The sequence below is a fragment of the Haliaeetus albicilla genome, chromosome 3 (assembly GCF_947461875.1).
Source record: "Haliaeetus albicilla chromosome 3, bHalAlb1.1, whole genome shotgun sequence".
Classification (NCBI taxonomy): domain Eukaryota; kingdom Metazoa; phylum Chordata; class Aves; order Accipitriformes; family Accipitridae; genus Haliaeetus; species Haliaeetus albicilla.
The window spans coordinates 58,045,359-58,065,542 of record NC_091485.1 but is presented as its reverse complement, the minus strand read 5'-3'; the positions used below and the strand labels follow the sequence as shown (position 1 = coordinate 58,065,542).

Below are 20,184 nucleotides of genomic sequence, written 5' to 3'. Positions count from 1 at the left end.
AGAGACTTATGTTGGCAAATTATTGCATTACACTTACTTACATTTCAGAAGGACCCAAAGATCCACCTAATTAAAAATTACCAGTAATATGGGCAAAGCTCGAAAACAGTAGTTGTCATGGATCAGAATAGTGACTCTTTTTAATTACAGTAAATGTGAAAAGAAGAGAGAATTATTGATGAAAGATACAACTGCCTTTTTTGTTTGAAGAATTCAACCTCTCATGAATTACTGAGTGAATATTTGCAACACAGGTCAGAGATTTCAAACCACTCTCTAGCAAAGAAGTACCGAGAGGAATACCACCAACAGTTTCATGTAGTCTCAACATCTTCATATTGGCCAGCTACTTGCTCAGGGAAAATAAGGATATGCTCAGTAGTATGTCAAATCCCATTTTCCACAGACTTTTTTCCCCCTTCTGCATTTCTAGTTAACATACTTGTTAATCACACTTCTTTTTTGAAAATCTGAGCAAGTTTGCACAACTGTGCAAATTATGGATTATTAAAAACTGGAATAAGTGACACCCTATTACAGTGCACTGAGAGAGAGAAGAGCCTTAGAACCACAAGTCCACAAAATTTTTTATTAAAATAACACCAAGTTTAAGAAATCGATGCAGTGTAAAGAAACTTCAACTCATCATACAAAAAAAAAAAAAAAAAAAAAGATTTTCCATCCTTAAGTATGTAAACTGCATTCAAATCCTGACATGATTGACATAATACAGAAGCAACACAGTATCCCAGACGAATATCGAAGTTAAAGACTGGCATGCTGGGCAAGGAAGGTTCTGATTCTTTGCAAGAGTTCCTTCTTTACACTGTCAGGTACCAAGGCTGAAACACAAATAAGAAAGCAACAAGTAAAAAAGACAAGATGGAAGATACACTAATACCAACCTTTTACAACAGCTACTTCTATTCTTTGTTTGTTATTGCAATTCTCTTAACACCTAAAGTAACTGAAGCTACTTGATTTTCATGTAGCACATCTATGTTTTCCCCATTTAAAATAAGCTAAAATTGAAGTCTATTGAGAACACTGTTGTTATTGGTAGCTTTTTGCCTAGCTATAGTCAAGAAAATTGGAAGGTTTGAGGGAAAGGATTATTCAACAGTAAACAGGATATAACCACCAGGAACTAGTTTGATTATCCTACCTTTTTTCTTCACAAATTTGAGACAAAAAAACCCCAACAAACTCAGCCATGACCTCAGAGTAAGAGGCTTCAGCAAGTTATTTTGAAGGGCTATTTTTCTTTAAGACTTAATGAAGTTTTTCCCATTAACAAAGCCTATTAGAGAGTCCAAGAACTATATAAAGAAGACTGCACTATTTCCTTAAGAGATTCCATTTTTCTGTATGTGTATGCTACGTCCTTTCCTCTTCCCACTTCCCATTACACTAGTATTGTTAGTTCAGGTTTTCCATCTTAAAAAGTACTGGAATTTTAAAACATCTCTGCTGCATAACCCAAGTTTTCTTGGGACCATTAAGTCAATTATAAAGATGAATACAGGCTCATTACAGATTTTGAATGGCTGTTACACAATACAAATTCATGTTTTATTTGTAGTTAATATCAAGCTATTAACTTTTTTCCTTCATATATGCAGTTCATAATGCTTCTTTAAAAATATTAATGAAATAGAGGTAGGTATGTTTATTGATGTACTACCACATCCATGTTTGCATTTTCTTACCTCTGCCTTTAGGAGTGATTTCTGCCACCAAATCATCAACAGTAACGTGCTCTAATCCTTTTTCTTTAATGACATCTGGGGAAGACCAAGACCAATATTTTAAGTCTTTTAATCCATCCATTAGAAGACAAAGCCTGTGCCAATGATTAAGAGACAAAACCTGCATGCATAGGTCATCAGAGAATACAAAGTAGCATGTGACCTAAATGTAGGTTATTAATTCAGTACCTACTGCATTGTACAGTGGATTTAGTCTCTCATGCAAACCATAGGTTTAAGGATGCATCACTACTGATGCATCTTGATCAACTCCTATTTTAAATTCAAACGTTACAAAGTTTAAGCTTATCTGAGCATTACCAGATGTGCATATTACTTGAGTGTTGTAGCAGTTCAGAAGTTGGTCCACTTACCTCTCCAGACACATTATTTACACAATAGTGAGAAAGAGATGCAATTGGAAAAAGACTTTGGAACACACAACAAGGGAGAGCAGAGAGACAGTAAATATTACAACTCTTCCTAACTGGTTTAAACAACATCTCTCTATATATTTCAGCAAAGTAAAAAAGAATATCTGAAAGAAAGGTATACATCTACAGCAAAATAAAAGCTATGATTATGATATACTGTACAATTAATACATAGCAGTATTTAAACAACTGTCTATTTATAGTGCCTTGAAGACTATTGAAAAATGCAGAAGTCAATGCTGAGAAGAAACCTCAATTTAGTAGCATAAACCTTTTGTCTAAACATGAATGTTTTTAACTGTATGTCAGTACATAGGATTGATTGTCCCTGAGACACTAAATATGTTTTCTGAACTGACGTCACATGAACTATTTGTAAACTGTTTTTCTTGGCTGAATTCCCTGTAGAAATTAATCCTGGATTGCTCAATTATTGGCCCTAATCCACAATGGCAAGAGGCTCTAGAACAAGCTAGCAAAAAAACTGCACCAAAACCCACGCCTCAAAAGCCCCACCCCAACAAAACAAAAAACAAACAAAAAAAACCACCAAACCCCCCCAAATCCCTCTCTGTCCTTTCTTTTGGAGGTTATTAGGCCCTTAACAGGGACAAATGAACTTGTATTTGCATTCTTAGCAGCTGCAGTTACAGTTCAAAGTACTAATGTAAACCAAATAATTTTACGTAACTTTACAATAGCAGAGTATACAGTGTGTAGTTAAGAAGGCAGATCAACATCCCTTTCACTATCTGTACTACTGAAATGGGTAATCTCTGGCAGTGGCATCAGGCAGACAACTGCAAGCATGAATCATTTCAGCCTTCTCTGCAAATCCACCTATGAAAACAATTTAACACACTCAGCTCTACAAAAAGAAAAACTTTGTAATGGAATATTGAGTTGCCGGGCACAATAGACCAAATCAGAATTAAAGTGAAAGCTCAAGGGATTTGTTATTTGCTTTAAGGAAATTTCATGATGCGGTAATATTCCTGGATGCTTAAATACTATTTATAACAGTTTCATACAATTTACAAGTCAGTAAATTGTAGTAATGCTAAATACTTAAAACTAAAAACTTGGGTATTTAGAAGTTCATCTGCTTGTTTTCTCTCATCTAAGTAGATGATCTTATTTTCTAGAACTGTATTTAGAAAGAGTACAAACGCACTTCTTTCTCTCCCATATGCGGACAACAAAGTTCTCTTAAGTTTCTAAGTTGCTATATCTGCTCCATTTTCCTTTATCTTGGTTTTTAATCTCCTGTGGTAAGGACGTCATCCCTCTCAAAACAGAAAGCTGTATCATTGCGAATATTTAGGGAATCAATTCCAATACTTTTCTCAGAAGTTTAATAGGGTTCAGATCAGAGAAGTTTCAAGATTTTTTGCCAAGATGCTTTCTTGCAAAACCAATTGCCAGGGGTACTTTCTTGCCCAACTCTCGTTTAAATTGACTGTTAGGCAGTAAAGCCTTCATCTGGTATTTTTACTTGGCCAGAAACTCAGTTGATTACGAAGAGTATTAGTTGTTTGACCACCGTTACCTTTGCAATGTGCCTTCAACTGATCCTTCCAGCCGCATTCAATTAATTTGGCTCTCAGCAACTCTTTAAGGCTGTTAAGACAATATACAAACTTGTTAGGAACAGCAAACATTCCTGACAGCTTAAATATGCTTCAGTGTGAAAGTTAAGCCTACAACTACCACTCATAGCAGAACTCCCAGACCAGCAGCAGAAATAGCTGAACAGCATGTGAATCCTAACCCAAATGAGCACCGATTTCAGTTTACTATGTTGGGACTATGAGGAGTTGGTGGCTCAGGAGCTAATTCACAGTATTTCTTCAGGCAGCATTGATGCTGCAGCCACAGAAAAGAGGTAGAAGCCCTTGAATCACTTGAACTGCCCGAGTCTACTCTGTTAGCAAATGTATGCTAACTTTCAAAGTTAGAATATTTCAGCTGAAACCAGGCCTTTAACATAAATAGAACCTTCCCCCCTCCTTTCTGAAAGGAGAATTCTGTACTACTGTCTTCAACTGCAGGTTTCTCTCCCCAGTTACACTTTACCTCATGTTGGGTGAAGACAAAGGGATCATGTATCTTGTCTTCCTAAGCGTGGTTAGCAATTATAAGCATAAGCAACAAGGATTCAGGCATTAAACAGAGAAGACACACAATCTGCCACAATGATACACCTACTCCACGTATCAAAAGAGAACATTGAAAGCTAGGTAAAAAAGTGAAAATTAGCACTGAAAAATGGAAGAAGGGAAAGTGAAAGTAATATATGATAAAACAAGCTTTAATATCTTTATTCCATCAGCTAGCAAGCCTACTTGTCTTGTACCATCCTAAATAATTCTAGAAAAATTCTGGTTTTATGAATGAAAGGATTGCAGTAAGAGGCTAAACTGTGTAGGTCTAATCCCTTTTACTCAGTGAATTGTGTAGAAGGCAGATGAACGGATGACAAAAAGCAGAGTAACAATACAGGTGAAATTCACTGCTTCTGGATATTCTTAATTCAAGACATCAGAGTGCTCTGTCTCTGATCATAGTACAGCTCTGATAAAGCTTGTTTATAATACGGCTTTGGACATCCTGTCAAAGCTCTTCTTAAATTACAATAAAATAGGTCCCAATACCATTTCAAGAAATTGCTTGCTCTGCTGAAGCTCTGTGCAATCTCCGAGGGGACGTCACAGCCAGGAAAGAAGTAGAGCACAGACACCATGTCAGTCTACAAAAGGTTACACGAGGCCCAGGGCTATGCGATGACCTAGGAAGAAGACTCCTTCCTTCTCATACAGGCCTTGAAAGATGAAGGAAATAGAGCTTTTGGTGCACGGTGTGACCAATACAGTGAAACGACAAGGATGGAAATATCATAAGCACATTAGTGATATGTAAATACATATCACTATGTGCAAATAGAACAGACTGAAGAGACAATAAAAGGCCAAAAACTAGCTGCCACACTACACTGCATAATTTACTTGTTTGCCTTTACTGGAATCTCTGCAATGACTTGCACAATAGCTGTTTATGTGTTCCAGTGTATATTTCTTTCCTTAACTAGAGAAGGGATAGGAACACAAGAAAAACTTGAAAGCAAAAAGGAAAGTTTTGTCTCCTTCTTTCTCAGGAAATATCAAGATTTAACTGCAACAAATTGCATTAATGGTGATTTTTGTATAAACCAAGAGCTTTCCAACACAAAATACCAGAGTAAGAAAAAGCATTAGAGTCCATAAGCCAAGTACCCCATCCTTTATTTTCCCATCTTCTCAAGTGTAAAACTAAAACAAAACAGGTCAAAAGGCAAATGTAAGAGTGTTTTTTTTTAATTTTATATATAGCTTTATATAAGACTTTCACACGCAGGCATTTCAAAAATTTAGAGTTAAGTTTCCTTAATCTTTACATCTAGGTATAGTTCACGTCTGAGAATACACGAAGCCTCTTACTGGCAGAAGAGCAGGAAACCCACTTACTTACCGTTCTCGCTCTCCTGTTTCTATTAGCTTTTGGTTAATGGTTGCTCTCATCTGGGCATCTTTATTCATTTTGGCAATCTAGGTTTTTCACAGACCTGCGCGGGGCAGAACAGAGTTTTGACACGCGTTGGTGTCGCGATCGCGACAAAAAGAAGAGCCGCTTACACAGAACTACGCGCAGCGCCGTGACCATTTACGCACCCCCGCAGCTAACGACGGCAGCACCGGTGCGCGACGGGCTCGGGGGAGGAGCACGCACGGCAGCACCGGAACGGCGTCTCACCCGGCCGCCCGAGCCCCGGGGGGACCGGTCCCTCAACGGGCCGCTTGCGCGGGCGCGGCCCCCCCCCCTCATACCCGGCGGCGGCGCCGCGCCCCGCCCCGCCCCACCCCACCCCGCGGCCCGGGCCCGGGCCAAGGCGCCGGCAGGCCCCGGCCCGGCGCGCGCCCCCGCCTCACCCCGCCGCGGCGCCGCCAGTACCCGGCGGCAGGAGGCGGAGCCGCCGCCCGGACGCACGAGCCGCCGCCTTGCCCCGCCCTCCCCTCGCGCGCGGGCGCCGCCGGGAAGCGTCGGCGGGGAAGCCACCGCCTGCCCGCCCGCTCGCTCGGCGACTACAACTCCCGGCGTGCCCGGGGGCCCGCGGCGGCGTTCGGGCCCGGACCGCCGCTCCCGGACCGCCCCGCCGCCGCCGCCGGACGCCCAGACGCCAGCGCGGCCCTTCCCGTGGTGCTCGGCGGCGGCTCGCGCCCGTCGCCGGCGCGCCGCCGAGTTCCCGCCTCTTCCCGAAGTTGTCCCCGGAGCGGCGGCATGGCGGGCGCCGCCCACTGCTCCCTGCAGGCCAAGCGCCTGCTCTTGGACCCCAAGTTCGAGGGCTACAAGCTGTCCCTGGAGCCGCTGGCCTGCTACCAGCTGGGGCTCGACGCGGGTGAGGAGCGGGGCTGGGTCCGGCGGCGGGGCGGGGGGTGAGCCCGCCGGGCCTCCGCTTCGCCCTGCGGCCCGGCCGGCCCCCTGGGCAGCGGGGGAGGGCACCGGCTCCGTCCTCTCGCCGTGCTCCGCGGCCCGGCCCAGCGGCCCTCGGCGCAAGCGTGCCCTGCGCTGGGGAGAGCCGCCTTACCGGGAGGCCGGCGGGCGTTTAAGGGAGCCGGTGTTTCGTCTCGATTTCTGCCGTCACGATGGGCCGCAGCGTTCTCTCATCGGTGTGTCCGCCGCCCGCCCTCCCCTTCACGTGTCTTCAGGGTGGACCAAGGGCTCTGACGGTTGTCGAGTCACTGCCCGGCAGTGTCTGCCCCTGCGAGTTTGGACTTAGTTTCCAAACGGGTAAGATCATCTGCGTGCTGAATCTGGTCTTGGCTTGTGCGCCTGTGGTAAGGCCGGAGGACGGGTTCAAAGAGGTAGCGTGCATGTGAGCGTGATGGAGTCCATGCCATTTAGAGAAATAGGTATGAAATTAGTATCTTCGACAAACTTCAGCAAATTAGCCGTTTTTCCTTCTTGCTCTGCCCGCAGTTCAGAGGTGGATCTTCAGGCGATGCATTCCGCACTCTGCTAAGCATTATTGACATTTGAGGTACTGGCCCGTTAATGGGCTAATTCACTGAGAAGAACATTAGCCCAAAGTCATGTCGGGTATGTGCGTACAACCTTAGCCATGCCCCCTGAAACCTCTCAACATTCTACCTTTTATTGAGTTGTGAAATTTAAGTCTTTTGTAAGGTGGATGAATTAGTCTCCTTTTTTTATAAAGCTGGGACAGTAATGTACTATTTGGGTGGACTGATCTCTACCTCTGTGTATTTACTGAACAATATACCTGTCTACAGAGTTATCCGTTATGTGTTACTTTAGTTTTGTGGTGAATACATTGTATTAGTAGTGGATCAGAAAGGTATGTTTGCCATGGTGAGCTGTCCGCAGTAAGATGGAAGTTGTATGTGAATTGTGTATTGAAGGACGAGTGAACGAGACTAAGGTGATACTGTATGCGTATCTATGATAGCACTGGAAAATTTAATGAAAGTAACATTTTTGTTATGTATTTTGACATTTTTACTGGAAGACTGATTTAGGTGCCATCTTTCAAAAGCCAGTCCAAATGTAAGTGAGTGTATGTGTGTTAGGAGTGTACTACAGCTGTGCCAAAGGTGGCAACAGCGTAGGTACAGTCTCTTACTTTGTCCTTTATTTGATGTTCTGCCTATGGCCAAACAAGCTATGTGGTTCTTGGATAGTCAGTTGTGCACCTATTCTAAATAGATGAGGATTACAGATTTTCATTAAAATGTTTGAATGATGGAGTTGCTAATGGAGAGATGGATCTCGTCAGTTCTTGTCCGTTCAGATATTTTACATGATAGTTACAGTAACCTGTGTGATAGAAGATTGGTATGTCTGCCTGTGTACTTTTCTTTCTCCACTTCCCACAGCACAGAGCCTGACTCATTTTGGTCTAACTTATTCAGCTGTCCTACTCATCCTACTAAATCATTAATACTAAGTCACTTATTCTGTTCTCTGTGTGTGTATGTATTTATATATAGGTATTGATCCACTGGCGAGTGGAAAGCTTTGTTGTTGTTGTTGTTTTTTAAAGTAGTAACTTGAAATATAAACCAAACTAGGCCCTATATCTGTCTTCTAGATGTTTTGTTTGTCCATATTTCAGCCTGCTCTTAGGCCATACAGCTGGCTCTTTCTCTTTGCTGGTTTTCTTCTGCTTGCTTCAAGGCAGTTTCCTCACAGTACAGAGATGTTCTGTACCTGAATTTTGCATTTCCTGGTGTCAGTGGTCTACATATGTGTTAGACTGAGGGTATCCTTCCATAACTTGACTTTTGTGTTGCGCAGTAATAATGGGTTGAGTTGTAGAGACCACGGATGGTGTGTAAGCCATGGCTTTTTCAAATTACTACATGGGAGAAGAAATTAGTACTGTGTGAGAAGGCCAAGGACTTCTGCTTTCCACCACATTTGTGAGCAGATTAAAAGTCTCGGGAACATGATGAAGAACTTGGTAGCTTGTGGGTTATTAAATTAATATTTGTCACCGAGCGAAGAGTTTGATTTTATTTCCTTAAAGTGGGAGTGAGTAAAGTATAATAGCTGAAAAAAACCCCCAACGTTTAGGAACACTGTCAGCATAACTCATTTCCAATTTTGTTCTCAACTGTGTGCAAAAATGTGGTAGTAGAATCTGGAAGATTAATGTAAAAAGGCTATTGACTTTTTTGTTTGTTTTCCAGGAAACTATTTCAGGAGTGCTTGTCTCAAATGACCTGGTCTTTGGAGCCTGTCTGTGTGGCATCCCAAATTTCATGGCAGTAAGATGAACATGTGAGGTTCAGAGTACTTGGAATACATGACAATAAATAGCAATAGGAACTCATTCTTAGGTAGAACTGATTAACTCAGCTGTGGTTGAAGTATTTATGCAGTGTTATTACAAACTTGTGTATTAAGCATTAGAGTATTAATGTTCTTTGTCAATATTTTTGTCTATGTTTTTATATTTATCCATTTTTATGAATTTCACTGCTAGCTAGAAAATAAAATGACCCCCCCCAAAATTGACACATAGAGTTGCTGCAGGATTCTACTACTGGAGCAGGTGAATAGCAGCACATGGTATTGCGGGACAACTTGTGGCAGTTGTCATGCTCATGTGGACTACAATGAGCTTCATTTTCTGACCATTGTGTAAAACTTAGTATTCAGTTCTAATTTGCCTTTAACCATCAAACTGTGGTTGCCAGGAATTTGCTGTGGGCAGATGTGCAGTTGAAGCAGAAAGAAATTTAAAACATTTATTTATTTATTTATTAGATCTGTGGTAGAGGGGAATTTTCTAGTGAATTTCTTAAATATATGGTTACAGTGAAGAAGAATGGTGAAATTCTGATATCTTATATTCCCTTTTAAATACACTGATTTACATGTTCTTTTATTTCTTCCTTACTCCTACCCATTCTGTCCTAGTTAATCTAAACTTTCACAATCATTTCTCTTCTCTCATCTCTCATCCCCGTAACATACTTTGACTAGGAATGAGTCTCACACTATTATACCTTTAATTCCCAACTCTTCATCCTAAATTTTGTCTATTTTTCTCCTTATTTTCCATAGTTTATTTCCATAACTTATTTTCAAGTGCTTCCTTTGCATTGAGCTTTGTAATGCCTTTCTTTTAGATCACTGAGCTTTTGGGAGGGAGGAAAGAGCATCTTGTTTACTGTCACCTCTTCTGCCCTGATCTGATCTCAGCAAGAGCCCAAAGCGGTGATTGTGGGGCAAATCCTTGTCTTCAGCAAGGAGCATATCTAAGACGCACGACATTTTTGAAGGAATGAGAACCGTGCTCTTGACTTCCACTGGTCAGATGTAACTTGAATCCCTTTTTTTTTTTTCCACAGAGGCTTAGAATTTATTCAAATGTGGATATTTCTTATGCCTTTCCTCTCTATCTTGTATAATGGTTCTGCCAAATAGACATGTGATGTAGTGTATGCTTTTTGATACAGTAGCAGCTAAAAGGCATAGTAAACATTCACTCAAACATGGAGCTCCTGCTGCAAGCCAGGAGAATACGCAGAGAATGTATTCCTTTGGTCAGGTGCATTTAGGATTTTTTGTCACTTTTTTTTGAAAAATGTTGTTAATAAATGACTGCTCTATTTGCAGCCTGTTTAGACCAGAAGGTCTGTACTTCAGTGAGAAGTAGTTGCTTGTTAACTGTAATTTAGTGAAAAGTAGTTGCCCATTAGTAATGCTGCATGGAAAACATGCATTTATGTCTTTTCATGGAGCCAGAGGTACTGATATGTTTCAAACATTTATAGAGATTTCCATTTGCATTTTCCATTTCAATTTCAAAAATTAAATATAGAAAAAAGTTTTTAAAGTAATGTATGGGAAATACTAAGAAGCTGAACCCTGGCTTTTTCAGACATTTACAGCTGTAGTTCATAAATCTAGGTTTAGGTTTCAGGCACATGTGTATCTGGTCTTTTGTTGTACTTAAATTCTTGAGAAAGAAAAAGACAGTGTAGAGGCAAGTTCTGCCTTGGAACTGTTGTTAAAGAAAATGGTTCTTGCAGCTGGCACAAGTCAGCTTATAAATCTATGCATTGCTGTAGTGATACTTTCACAAATACCTTGCTAGTTTTTGGATCTTGTTAAATTTATTTGTTCAATTTAGGGCATGATACATTGTGTTTACTTTTCATACCTCTATAAGTAATCTGATCAGGCAAAAAAAAAATCATTACATGGTATCTGTCAGCCTGTGCTTGTTTTCAGCAAGCTATGTGTTTATTAAACAGTAAATTTTTGTGTTTAGTCTATTAACATACTTACTGCAGTAGAATAAACAAGCCTTGTACTTTTACTCAACAACAGCAATGAGATGATGCTGCCATTAACAATAAAAACATATTTGTTAATACTAAAAAAGAATGCAGGGTTAGAAGGATCTTTGAATGCTGCTACTAGAAAAATAAATTAATGTAGTCTCTTCCACTAGTAGGTAAATGTACATGAAATACTAAATTGCTTCCACTAGGTGGCATTGCAAAACAAAGTATGACATACAAGCATATAACATTCAATGCCCCAAAATAATATGTTGATGTAATTATTTATGTACTTTCCGGTATTGTAAAGTTGTTTTGATATATTCAGTAAAACATCTAAAAAGGGGGGAGGGGATTTCTCACCCTTTTTTATCTGCTTTTGTTTTTTTCTCTAGTTCTGCTTTATAGCGTTTGATGGCAGATGTTAGACTTCATTATTCATTTTAAGTATAAGTCCCTTGATAGTGTTCTTTATTCAGAGGAGATTTTTTTTGCAGTGCACAGTAATAATTATAATAAGATCCAGTTAGGTTAGGGATGTCTTACCCCTGTTGATTCTTATGAGTTGCTTTGTATTTAGTGCTTTTGCTTGTAAGTAAAGGCGGTCTGAGTGAAGATCTTTACTTAATTATCTTCGAACTGTTTTGAGTCAAATTACTTTTTTTAAGCATGGAGCTGGAGATAAATACAATTCTAGAAAGTGGCATTATTTTCTTTGTACTTATCTGAAATATCCCACCTAACTAGGGTTGTTGGGAAATAATATTGAAAGCTGAGATTTAGTTTATATGTTCTCTCTTTTCTGGTGTGACAGAGTATGAATCAACGTTCCTGGGTTTTAGTAGTGCAGATGTATTTATCAGAAACTTGAAGGAGACCATTTATCATTCTGTTGAATAGCTGTCATTAACTGCTGCTTGTTAATTGAACCCCAAAAGCTGAAGCTAGGGAATTAGTCTGACTCCTAAAAAAACCCTGAAAACCAAAGCCCCAAACAAAAACCCCAAAACAAAACCAAAAAACCACCCACAAACCAAACAACAACAACAAATCAGCAATAAATCCTGACCAAACAACCAAAAAAACCCTGCAAAACTATCTGACTAAGGTGATGATCTGATTGAAGTATTTCTTCTTTTGCTTTTATATTAACTTCTGTTTTTCTGAATTTACTTTAATAAAGTTTCCATTTCTTCTCCCTTTTGCCCTTCATTTTTTTCCGGAACTCAGCTCTGTTGGTTTTCTTGTCATTTTTCCAAGGACCATAAAGAAAACTTGAACCTGGAAGGCTGTAGAAAGGAAGGAGTGAACTTAATCCTAGTGTAAAATCTCCTATAAACTATCGGAGCACACGGTGTGTGATAGGAAATGGCATTTGTGCACACATTTCACTTGATCACAGAATGGTTTTCAATTAATCAAGGTTGGAGTAGGTGCTGTAATTACTTCTTCTTGGCAGAGAGCTATAAGTGTTTCATGACAGTACACATATGTTTGATTTCCTGGTTTAAAATCACCTACAAATTGTATAGTTTCTGGCTTCTGTTTATGAAGAATTAATTACATATTGCAATTATACAAGGGATTAGGATCTCCTGTTCCTGACCCCTTATTATTCAGGGCTTGTCAGGACTACAGGGTGAAAAACTCAAGGACAGAGAATTTATTCGTGTTCTTCCAGCTTTTGTAAAGCTTATCACCTTACAATCAGCTTATCAATAGTATATTGTTCCAAGAATTTTCTTGAAAGGTTACACATTTGCTTTAGGGAACATCTAGTTTGGAGTATTTTCACTATTTGTATGTGTTTTAGTTACAATTCTGACAGTAGCAATGTGTCTGGGGTGGAGGGGGAGAAGTGGAGGAAGGAACCTTTACAAAATAAAACAATTTTAGGTTTTCTGTGCTAAAAAAGCTTTACATGCTTCCACATGTGTATTCTGATTTCAGAAGATCAATTAATGTAGCTATAAAGGAAGTAGATGACATGTACTTGGTTTCGCTGAAAATAATTATCTTGGATTATATTTGGTTTTGTCTTTAATTGTTTACAGAATATTCACATCATCTCTTGTGTTGGGAAGAATATGCCTGTGATAAAGCTTGATTGTACAAACAGCTTTAAAATGTGTTTTTGCAACACATCCTTCTAATTTCTTTTACAGTGTGATTTCCTGTAAAATATTCTAATTAGTTAAAGTAGAAATTGGAATGGGTAGCAGGCGTTCCCATTATGATAGGTGTATTTTCTTCTCACTCCTTTGTTGATATTCTGGCTTTTTTTGAAGGGCCATGGCTTGGGAAACAGTAATGTATTAATTGCAGAGGTACAGAAATCCCTCCTGTGTGGTGAATATGAATAATTATTTGAGCCGAGTGGAATTAATGCTGTTGGTTTGCAAATATCAACAGTGATTAGGAGACTAATTGCTAATTATGCTGTCATTTTGCAACCATTTTGTATAGTATGACTGGATTTTTTTGTTAATTAAACAGTATAATCTTGCATAGTTTCCTATAGCCACTTTTATGTTAATAGCCAGTATCTCTAATGGGGTCAGTTTTGAGCCATTTAATGACTTTCTGATTGATGGTATCATGATAGCTATGCAGTGGCATTTATTGCACTGCAAAATAAACTGCTGTTTGCAGTAATCAATGTTCTGGCAGAGTAGAATAATCTACTGCTTCTTCAGTAGGTTTTAAGTAGATGCTAAAGAAGAGTGTAAGAAATCTAAGAGGAGGGCTGCTGGCATAGAGTTGTGAATGGTCCCTGTTATGGGGTAGATGGAAGTGAAATATTGGAAATAGCTTTGCTCTGTTTCTGAGCAGAAAAGGGAAGGAAGTGAAAGCTGAAAAAGTAGGAACTAAAATAACTCTTGCTATGAGAAGGATTAGCCTTGAGGTACTTTCTGCATACTCTGGGTTTGAAGGCTAATCATCATGGGCTGACAGAGTTTACTTATAACTTTCTAAAAGATTTTGCTTGTTGTGTGAAGTTTGAGATAAACTTCCTGCAGGGAAAATAAGGATCCTGGGGTGACTGTACTGGAGCATGAACTGGAGTTCCAGTCTGTCTGAAACTATTTGCAGAAGGATGGACTAGACCTCTGCTAATGTCTTTGCTAAAACTTGAGGATTTTCTGGACTACATCTGCTTGATCTCTCTATGGATATGGAGTAGGAAGAAAGAGCTGCAGCTAGTTTAAATAAAACCTTGGTTAGTCTTAGAATGATAATCCTAGTTATGATTACTGGTAGCTGAAGTGGGGTTTTCTATTTGGAAAAATCTTGCTGAAGTGGATGACTGTAGGTAACATGCTTCTTGCCTTGAAGAAGGTACCATTATAGCGAACAGCCATTCTTCGCAGCCTCTTTCAGTTGGAAAAAGCTTAGTCTAAAATTTTGATGGTATCTTGGACATTTCTCAAGATTTCAACCTCAGTGGGAGTGCTAGGAACATAGGGGTTTTTGTAATGGCCGTATACTAATTCTGCTTTGTACTGTTTTAATCTTTTGCCTTGCAAGTGTTGATAGCTTGATTAGGAATTTAAGACTGTGAAATCCATGTAGTTAGGATATTTCTTTTGGCTGTTGTTTTCTTGTAGTTAAAGTAGAGCAGAATTTTCTTCCCTTACCATGATACCATGTACATATCAGGAATGATTCCTGCTCTTCCCAAGCAGAGTAAGTAGGTTACAAAGTAGGTTTTACAGAGTTGTCGGATGTGTGTTTCATCTTGTGAGAGTTATTGACAAATTGTTATTTCAACACATGTTGGGAAGAGACAGTATAGGTGTATTGGGTTTGCATGGTCAGGTTTTGGTAGCAGGGGGGCTACAGGCGTGGCTTCTGTGAGAAGCTGCTAGAAGCTTCCCCCATGTCCGACAGAGCCAATGCCAGCCGACTCCAAGACGGACCTGCCGTTGGCCAAGGCCGAGCCCATCAGCGATGGCGATAGCACCTCTGGGATAACAGATCTAAGAAGGGAAAAAGTTTCTGCATGAGAACAACAGCAACAGAGAGAGGAGTGAGAATATGTGAGAAAAACAGCCCTGCAGACACCCAGGTCAGTGGAGAAGGAGGAGGAGGAGGTGTTCCAGGCGCCAGAGTACAGATTCCCCTGCAGCCTGTGAGGAAGACCATGGTGAGGCAGGCAGTTCCCCTGCAGCCCATGGAGGTCCACGGTGGAGCAGATATCCACCTGCAGCCCGGGGAGGACCCCACGCTGGAGCAGGCGGGTTCCCGAAGGAGGCTGTGACCCCGTGGGAACCCCGCGCTGGAGCAGGCTCCTGGCAGGACTTGTGACCCCATGGGGGACCCGTGCTGGAGCAGTCTGTGCCTGAAGGACTGCAGCCCATGGAATGGACCCACGCTGGAGCAGTTCATGAAGAACTGCAGCCTATGGGAAGGACTCAGGTTGGAGAAGTTTGTGGAGGACTGTCTCCCGTGGGAGGGCCCCCATGCTGGAGTAGGGGACAGGAAGAAGGGAGGGGTGGGGGGAAGGTGTTTTAAGATTTGGTTTTATTTCTCATTATCTGACTCTGATTTGATTGGTAATAAATGAAAGTAATTTCCCCAAGTCAACTCTGTTTTGCCTGTGATGGTAATTAGCGAGTGATCTCTCCCTGTCCTTATCTCAACCCACAAACTTTTCATTATATTTTCTATTCCCTGTCTGGCTGAGGAGGGGAGTGATAGAGCGGCTTTGGTGGGCACGTGGCATCCAGCCAGGGTCAACCCACCAAAATAGGCCACTATCAATGGTAATAGTTATTACATGATCACAGTGAATGCAGTGGCCTTCAGTGTGGATGATCTGCTTTCCAAGTTTATGGTAAAATTTTAAACTATGTATACATAATGTATTTTTCTTCAAATAAACCAGACCTATGGATTAAGGATGGAAGAATTATTTTAAAATTATTAGTTTGAACTTTAAATTATTAATTAGTAATTTTTAAATAAATAAATAAATGTTGAAATAGTCTTTTTTTTTTTTTTCCTCCCCCAGCGGTAGCAGAAGTGAAACTTCGAGATGATCAATATACCCTTGACCACATGCGTGCTTTTGGCATGTATAATTATCTTCACCTTGATTCCTGGTACCAGGATAATGTCTACTATGTTGATCAGTTTGGAAGGGTTATGAATCTGTCAGTGACTCTGGTAAGAATCAACTTTTTAAAAAAATTACTGAATTTGAAAAGATGGGGGGTAGATAAGGTAGAAAATATGGCAACTAGGATCCAAATGCAAAAACTGGGGGAAGTTCTTGCCAGCAAGACAGGTAGATTAACAAAAATGCAGTTCACCAGGAAGGATGAAAGGATTTTAAGTGAGGTTTCTGACATCTTTTTGTTAGTAGAATTGCATTAGTATCGCAATAGTGTTGCATCTGCTTCCATTCTGGGGAAGACAGACATGGTGATAAGCTGAAGAAAAGAGTAGATGCTTCTTTTCTAGTTGCTGGCTTTTTCTCCCTATGTTACTTAATGTTTGTCTGTTTGCTAATTTGAAAATTTGATTGCAGATATAAGAAGAGAAGGAAGCTGTACGCATTAGAAATGCAAGCCTTTATGGACTAATAGCTTAATCTGGGCATCACTTGTTGAGGGCAAAAAGATTCTGGTGGCCCTGGGCAAACTTGAAATAAAGTGTAAGCAAGCTAGGCCAAGTCTGAAAAACATGACAGTTCTCTGCTTTTATACTCATGTTCTTAAGGAGTCAAATTTTCTGTTTCTTTTGAGCCATTTTAATGCACGGATGTGCTAGTTTCCATTACAAAGCTCTTCATTCTGGAGGGGAAAGGACATGGCTCTGTGGACACTGTGTTTCTGGTACATGCTTGGTCATTAAGGAGTAAAAGACTTGTGTGGAAAGGAAAATATCCATTGTCGTGCTACCCAGGAATTTGACTTGTAAGCCTGTGGAACAAAAGAAAACACAGGGTGATGTCTGATTTTTTTTTTTTTGAGAGAGCGTGGCTTACTCGGTGCAAGGTTCTGGGAGTGGAAATTACTAGGCTAGGGCTAAGCTGAGAAAAATCCTGAAATGGTAGTTCTGTTTTTTTCAGGAAATACAGGTTTCCAGAGGATGGTAAGCTGAGAACTGAAGCTGCAAAATAGTTGCTTTACTTTTCATAGAACGTAGAAGCAGTTGAAGCCTTTGGTAGACTCTTGCTGAGACAGAAGAATCTTCTGGGACTTCTTCCAAATCTTTTGAGATCATCTGGATTCCCAGTAGGAACATCTAAAAGAAAGAAGCTTGTCAGGGAAAGCCTTCTGTGAATGGTGGCTTGTCAGAGTCTCATTTTTTGTGGTTTTTATCTTGTGGTTGGTTAACCTTGGCTGGCTACCAGATGCCCACCCAGATGCTCTCTTATTCCCCCTCTTCAGATAAAAAACAGGAAGATCACTTACAATTACCATCACAGGCAAAACAGACTCAACTTTGGGGAAGTTAATTTAATTCATTGCCAATTAAAACTAGAGTAGGATGACGAGAAACAAAGTCACACAAAGCTCCTACCAGGAGCTTGCTCCGGCATGGGTTTTCCATGTGCTGCAGCATGGATATCTGCCCCACTGTGGTCCTCCATGGGCTGCAGGGGGACAACCTGCTTCCCCATGATGTTCTCCAAGGGCTGCAGGTGAACCTCTGCTCCACGCCGCCATCTTGGCCGACAGGCTCCGCTGTGCCCTGTGGTGAGCCTGTTGGAGCCAGCTGGAACCAGCTGTGTGCGGCACAGGGCAGCCCCGGCCTCTCCTCACAGAGGCCACCCCTGCAGATCCCCACTGCCAGTACAACGCAGACACCCAATACATGCCTTTATTAGGAGGGCACTAAAGTGTGTAAATTTCTTTCTTTGCAGATAAACTAGATAAAGAATTTCACAACAGGCAGGAATTTGCATTTTTATGTGCAGTAAATTGAGATAATAAATATTCTTCCCTAGGACCGGTGGGTCCGTTGGAATCTTCAAGAAAATGGCACTTGGTTAATATCTTGTCACGAGTTGCGGTTCCACTGGGCTGTGAAATAAATAGCTGCCATCTTGTGTCCTAATACACAATGAAGTGCTGTTTCGCAAAGGAAACATGTTTGCATATGTATAAAAAGGAATGTGTATTCAGAAACATCAACAAGGTGTCTCATTACAAATGTGCCTGGCCATATATTAGTCAAATGCATATTACAAATAATATTGTTTTCAGCCAAGTATAGCTTACAAGTTAACAAAGGCCACAATTAAAATTAATGTCAGTCTTCTTTAAAACAGAAGATGGAACAGGTTCACATGCTTATCCTAAATCCAAAGTGAAAGAACACATAGGCTTTTTAACACATAATTATTTCTAGTTCTGCTTCTTATTTCAGTTGCAACTTCGATTCTAATATGGCGGTGTGTTAGTTCTCCATAAATCATGAATTATCCCTGCAACTTAGGTGTTTAAAAAGATGTCATCTGTGAAGGCAAAAAGTATAGATAATACCTTGCCACTTGCTCAAAATCAAACTTAATTGAAAAAGAAAAGTGGTCAACATGAACAGTTTATCTAAGTTGATGGATGAGTGTTCAGGTGGTTTTTTTTATACCAGGTTGAGAAAGTTGTTACCCTAACTTGACTGGAAATACTATATAAAAGCTTTAACATTCTTCTGTTACAGCTATTGGACTTCTTTCATTCAAAAAGCCAGCATCAGTACTTTGTTTTAAAGACCCAATGGGTAGTGTAGTGACAGGATTACCAAGTTGTGTTTTTTGTATTTTTGTGGAGTTTTTTGCATCTGACTTGATTTTTTTAATTGTTTGATGTTTGTAATGCTGGAATATAGCTGAAAAATATTCAAAGTTTTCTCTTCCAGCAGTTAAATAATTGGACTTGATTTCTTGACCTTCAGCTCTTCTTGCAAAGACAACTTTGTTGCTTTTTATATTCAAATAATGGAATTGAGAAACTGTGGCACCAGTAACTCTTCTCACACGTAATTAAACCCCTTAATGGTATCTATATTTTCATCTTTCTAAATTGCAGTAAGAATTAGCTGTGGAATGCTGTTTCTGTAACTTTCAGTTAACTTCAATTCAGAACAACTGTTAGCAGCACCAGAAACAATGTGGGAATTCTGTTTGAAATAAGTCAGAATAAGGAAGCAGATAAAGTGAAGAACATCAAAATCTTTTAGACTTCTGTATCAGCGTTTTAAATACTTGGCTCTGTTATTCAGAATGCTGGATGTGGACATTTTTGCTCAGTTAGAGAGATGTGTCAAATGCCTAGGTATTTTGATTTTCCATAAAAACAAAGTTAAGTATTTGTTATGGCTACTTTGTGGAAATTGCCATATAACTTATAGCTTTTATTTTTTCCTTTTTCTTTTGGAATGTTTTGTCTTTTCTCATTCCCTGTCTTTTCCTTGGAAAATTCATTCTTTTAAGTCTCATGAAATATTGCTTGTTTGTACAGTATGATAAACTGTGACTTTGGAACAATAGCATTTCTTAATGCAACTTAAAAAATTTAAATCTTACAGGCCTGCCAAAGAACCTGAGTAAAATTTTACTACTTAACTATATAAGTGAAGACACACTTAAATGGAGCCTGGTGTCTGGGAGTCAGGAACAGTAGAGGGAATTTTTAAGCTTGCATTTTACGTTTTGTCTCTTGTACCTGCACACTGGCTCCTTATCCTGAGCAACTAGAGCACACCCTGGCTTGGTCTGCCTGACTTTGCCTGTGGAGGAACAGTTTGCTCAGAATTTCTACACAAATTTGAAACCTAGGCTGCTTAGAAGGCTCAAAATCAGGGTTAGTGTCATAGGCAGGTGAGGCAGAGGAGCTGCTGAAAGGAAAGGGGTTGTAATGGTGAAGGCACCCAGATGAAATCTGGAATAGATGAAGAGACTGAGAGAGGCCAAAAGGAAGCAGAATACGCTGTCAAGAAGTAGAGGAGTGGGCAGAGCTAGAATTAAAGGCTAGTAGAAAAGAGAGAGACTTGGCAGTGAAAAATAGTAAAACAAAGAAACTTTGTAGAGAAGTGAAGGGAGATGAACAAATGGGTCTGATGAGAAGCTGCATCTAGTTTTTTCTTAAAGAAACTGTGTTGCTGCCATTTAAACCTAATCGCAGTGAGTAAACCTGACTT

General features: G+C 40.2%; 2 protein-coding genes across 4 annotated transcripts in view; one reads left to right on the top strand and one right to left on the bottom strand.

Annotated features, from left to right (window-relative positions):
- Positions 1-575: 575 nt before the first annotated feature.
- Positions 576-6,354, bottom strand: ENY2 (ENY2 transcription and export complex 2 subunit). Of its 2 annotated transcripts, none has more exons than XM_069779924.1 (5): positions 6,319-6,354; positions 5,690-5,783; positions 3,732-3,802; positions 1,710-1,784; positions 576-842 (listed from the first exon to the last, which is right to left on the bottom strand). In XM_069779924.1, exons 2-5 carry the CDS (start codon positions 5,755-5,757, stop codon positions 766-768), a joined length of 291 nt encoding a protein of 96 aa, XP_069636025.1. In that variant the 5' UTR covers positions 5,758-5,783; positions 6,319-6,354; the 3' UTR covers positions 576-765. The 2 variants fall into 2 exon arrangements, with proteins under 2 accessions (XP_069636025.1, XP_069636024.1); XM_069779923.1 differs by lacking the exon at positions 6,319-6,354 and adding an exon at positions 6,148-6,289.
- Positions 6,355-6,390: 36 nt separating this feature from the next.
- NUDCD1 (NudC domain containing 1) overlaps positions 6,391-20,184 on the top strand; it is a 54,219-nt gene continuing 40,425 nt past the window's right edge. The window contains exons 1-2 of one of the 2 annotated variants that reach the window (XM_069779921.1): positions 6,391-6,614; positions 16,049-16,203. In XM_069779921.1, the coding sequence (XP_069636022.1) occupies positions 6,497-6,614; positions 16,049-16,203 (273 nt within the window). In that variant the 5' untranslated portion in view covers positions 6,391-6,496. Of the gene's footprint in view, positions 6,615-6,846; positions 7,007-16,048; positions 16,204-20,184 lie in introns of those variants that run through there. The other variant, XM_069779920.1, reaches the window with a different exon arrangement.

What these genes read in the sequence shown, in the direction of transcription:
- ENY2 (XM_069779924.1), bottom strand. Translation starts at nt 5,757, where the DNA reads ATGAATAAAGATGCCCAGATGAGAGCAACCATTAACCAAAAGCTAATA. An exon ending in GAAACAGGAGAGCGAGAACG is followed by an intron (nt 3,803 to 5,689) that starts GTAAGTAAGTGG and finishes TTGTCTTAACAG; the next exon opens with CCTTAAAGAGTTGCTGAGAG. An exon ending in AATCACTCCTAAAGGCAGAG is followed by an intron (nt 843 to 1,709) that starts GTAAGAAAATGC and finishes TTTGTGTTTCAG; the next exon opens with CCTTGGTACCTGACAGTGTA.